This window comes from Alligator sinensis, unplaced genomic scaffold, assembly GCF_000455745.1.
Source record: "Alligator sinensis unplaced genomic scaffold, ASM45574v1 scaffold173_1, whole genome shotgun sequence".
In the NCBI taxonomy this organism is placed as follows: Eukaryota; Metazoa; Chordata; order Crocodylia; family Alligatoridae; genus Alligator; species Alligator sinensis.
In genome coordinates, this window is record NW_005842207.1 from 1253065 (window position 1) to 1256582 (window position 3518).

Below are 3518 nucleotides of genomic sequence, written 5' to 3' on the forward strand. Positions count from 1 at the left end.
CTCCTTGTGTCCAATATGTGATCCCTGCTCACATCGCTGATTCCTATGCAAAGGGGGGGAGGAGGGGGTCTTGTCCTGCTTGTCCCCTTCCCCGGCTCAAGAGACAGCAGGAGCTCAATAAAGGACCTTGCATTCAAATTTCAAGGGAGAGAGTCACAGACTCCTCCGGATTGCACCACATACTAATCGCACAGTTCTCCACCCGGGCTACGAGAGGAATTAGGCCATTGGGAGACCCAGGGCATCCACGGGTCTTCCAGGAGCCCTTTATTTGGGTCCAGTTTCCTGCTGGCCCTCTGGACAGTCAGATCTGCAACAAGACAGGAGCGATCCTTGATCGTCTTCGCCTGCCCCCAGGTTTGCAGTTCCCCTGGTGAGGAGGCCTCATCTGGGCTGGGCGTGGGGCTGCAACACGCTGCTGCAGCTCCTGGAGGTGCGCTCCTGCCTCACTGGCCTGTGTGTGTCCGCACAACTTATCTTTAGGAGGCGACTGCATTTAAAAACCAGATTTAAAATAAATAAATAAATAAATAAATAAATAAAAACCTGCATCAGAGAAGCGCCACCTACTGTTTATGGCCACGCGTAATTCAGCCTGCAGCACTAGCCCAATTGGGTGGATTAGGAGGAACTAGGGGGATGCTGGCTGTAGCTGTATTGGTCTAAGGACACAGGCAGACAAGGGTCCTTGGGTAAATGTGATATCTTTTATTAGACCAACTGAATGGTTGGGGAGGGAAAGTGTTCTTTACCAGTTTGTGCCCGAAAGCTGATGAACATTTTTTCCAAGTACTCAGCTGGTCGAATAAAAGATATCACATCTACCCAAAGAACCTTGTCTGCTTAGGAGTGATTTACACACGCAGAGCTTCCTCCATGCCCTCAGATAGGCGGTCTAGTAGTAGATCCCTAGTTATACCACCGATTCCTGCGCAAGAGGGGATTGTTTGTTCTGCTTTGTTCCCCATTCCCACCCCAGGGACAGTAGGAGTTTAGTAAAGGACCTTGCATTCAGCTTTCAAGGGAGATACGAAGCCATGGAGGAAGCTCTGCTGGAGTCGCTCCTGATGCATCGAAAACCCAACTATTGTGCCCCCCACTACCATTCATACTATTTTTAATAGCTCCCGTTCGTATACCTCCTTACCACACCTGTGCAGAAATCTACCCTTCAGGATGCCATGCAGCCTCACTGCAGTTATATGGGGCCAGGTCCTGCTCTCATTACAGTCAGCAAAAAAGAGCAGAATAAACCCAAGACAGCGATTGAAATGCACTCCCAAAGCCCTTAGCATCTTTTGCAAAGGGGATGAGCACCCTAAACTCCCTGGGGCCTGGTGGGTGACCAGCAGGGATCCTGGTTTTCTCTGATTTAAAAAAAAAATCCCCACTTTTTGGATTTAAAAAGTAACCCAAAATCCACATTTTCCCATGATTAAGATGAAACACCGCTATCTGATAGATAGATAGATAGATTTCATTTTAAATCATGGAAATGTGGATTTTGGGTTACTTTTTAAAAACAAAAAAAGGGTGTTTTTTTAATCAGAGAAAACCAGGATCCCTGGTAATCAGGGGAGTGATCACTCCTATTACATTTCAGTCCCAGGCTGTGGACCCCGGGAGAGCCATATACACCGAACCGGCAGTAGTGCACAGACCTGCCCCTCTGATCTGTCAGCGAGCCCGGCTGCATTTCGGAGCCCGTCGACTTCAAGGAATGATAGACATGCGGTATCCGGATCCATGCACCTTCTACAGCAACAGAAGCCTTTCAAGCCAGAAAGAGGCACCTCCCTTCAAGAAACCCTGCACGATTTCTTCGACGCATCCTGCAAGAAAAGCAGGAGATCGCTGTTTGCAAGGACTGCAACCCCTTTCTCATTCGTCCTAAAACAGAAGTCTACTCCCGTGTTTTTATGGCGAGCTTGACTTTACCCAGATCTCCCTCCTTCATTCGACAGATATAAGCAAACGAGCCGAGGGGAAGCATTGGATGAAACAGGAGAAAACGAGAACCAGCTGGGAGCCCCGTATACCCAGGGGATCATCGTGGCGCTAGCTGGATGGAAATCATACACAGCAGCGACCGAGGCTCAGGGCTGCATAGCCATTCCATTCCCCCCGGACCCTGCAAATCCCAGTTCAGTGGTTTCCCCTGTAAGGAAGACTAAAGTGCTGCAGGCAGGTGCAATGGAGCATATCTGCCTTCTACAGAGTGAAGCCTAGAAAGGATCTGGCCCAAACCACCCTAAACATAGCACTACGGGAATATGTATGTAATGGGGAGGGGTCCATTAGGGTAACAGTATAGTGCTATAGATACAATATAGTACTGTACACACACACACACACACACATCATATAGTACATACTATATGAATATATATAGTACATAGAGTATATATAGTGTGTGTACACACAAAATATGTACATATATACATACACATACACAAAATATGTATTGTATGTTTATGTGTGTACATATTTTGCGTGTGTACGTATGTACACACACTATCTAGATATGCATAGATGTACATAATTGGTGTGTATGTACCTACCTATGTTCCCATAGTGCTATATTATATTGTATGTATAGCACTATACTATTACCCTAATGGACCTTCCCCTTGTGGTTGTTCTTTTAACACCCACCCTGCTTCCTGTTGTTTGATCTCTTGTCAGGACCCGCTGCTCAAAATTTAAGATCCGCGGCCTTTAAGATCCACTTAACTCTGGGAAGTGGATCTGAAAGGCCATGAGCTCTCCGCGGGCTTTGGGGGCCCCGTGCCCTCCCCAGGCACTTCTCTTCCCGTGCAGCAATTCCAGCTCTCCAGGAGCCCTTTTCCCAGGGGCACTTCCCAGTCTGTGCGCCCGGGTTCCGGCTCAGGACGAAGGCAGAGCAGCCTGATCTGATCTCCAAGGGGGTAATTTAGAGCTTTCCCTGATCGCCTGCATTCTTTCCAGCAGGCACCTAACAGCTATTTACCATCCGCACCTTTTAATCGCAGCAGCCGTTTAGTGCAGGATTATCCAACTTCACACACAAGCAGAGAAAAGCCCCTGAAATCTCTCTCTCTCCCCCTGCCCGATTTCTATCAGATAATAGGCCAAGCTCTGCCTCCTTGGAAGGGGGAAGCTGGTTTAGCCAGGTACTTTGCATTACAATTTTACCTGTGGGTGGCTTGGGGGGCGGGAGGAGAAAGAGGGTAAATCTCCTTGCACGGGAGACCGCTTGGAGGTGCCTGGTCTTCTGCCTGGTGGCAGAAATGTAACGTTTTGCTTTTCATGAGGAAGGCTGATTGAAGCCATCCCCCCACTCCGATTTGCCTCAGTTTCCCCGCTGAGCTTTCTCCTCCTCCGCCCCTAGCGTGTCTTGCCTTCTTGAGGGGCACTTATTAGTTTCCCCTGTTGCGATCGCTCCTTTTAAGAACCCCCAGTCATTTGCCCTGGCCGGGTTGTTTTAAAGCCTTTTAATAGCTCTGCATCCCCCCCTGAACGCCCCCTGCGAAGTGAAC

The 3518-nt window shown here is 48.7% G+C and overlaps 1 protein-coding gene across 1 annotated transcript in view; it reads right to left on the reverse strand.

The window, feature by feature from the left end:
- PKDCC (protein kinase domain containing, cytoplasmic) overlaps window positions 1-1795 on the reverse strand; it is a 51285-nt gene extending 49490 nt beyond the window's left edge. Inside the window, exon 1 of the mRNA XM_025207738.1 lies at window positions 1662-1795. Coding sequence (XP_025063523.1) covers window positions 1662-1748 — 87 coding nt within the window. The 5' untranslated portion in view covers window positions 1749-1795. The remainder of the gene's footprint in view (window positions 1-1661) is intronic.
- Between the last annotated feature and the right edge of the window lie 1723 nt (window positions 1796-3518).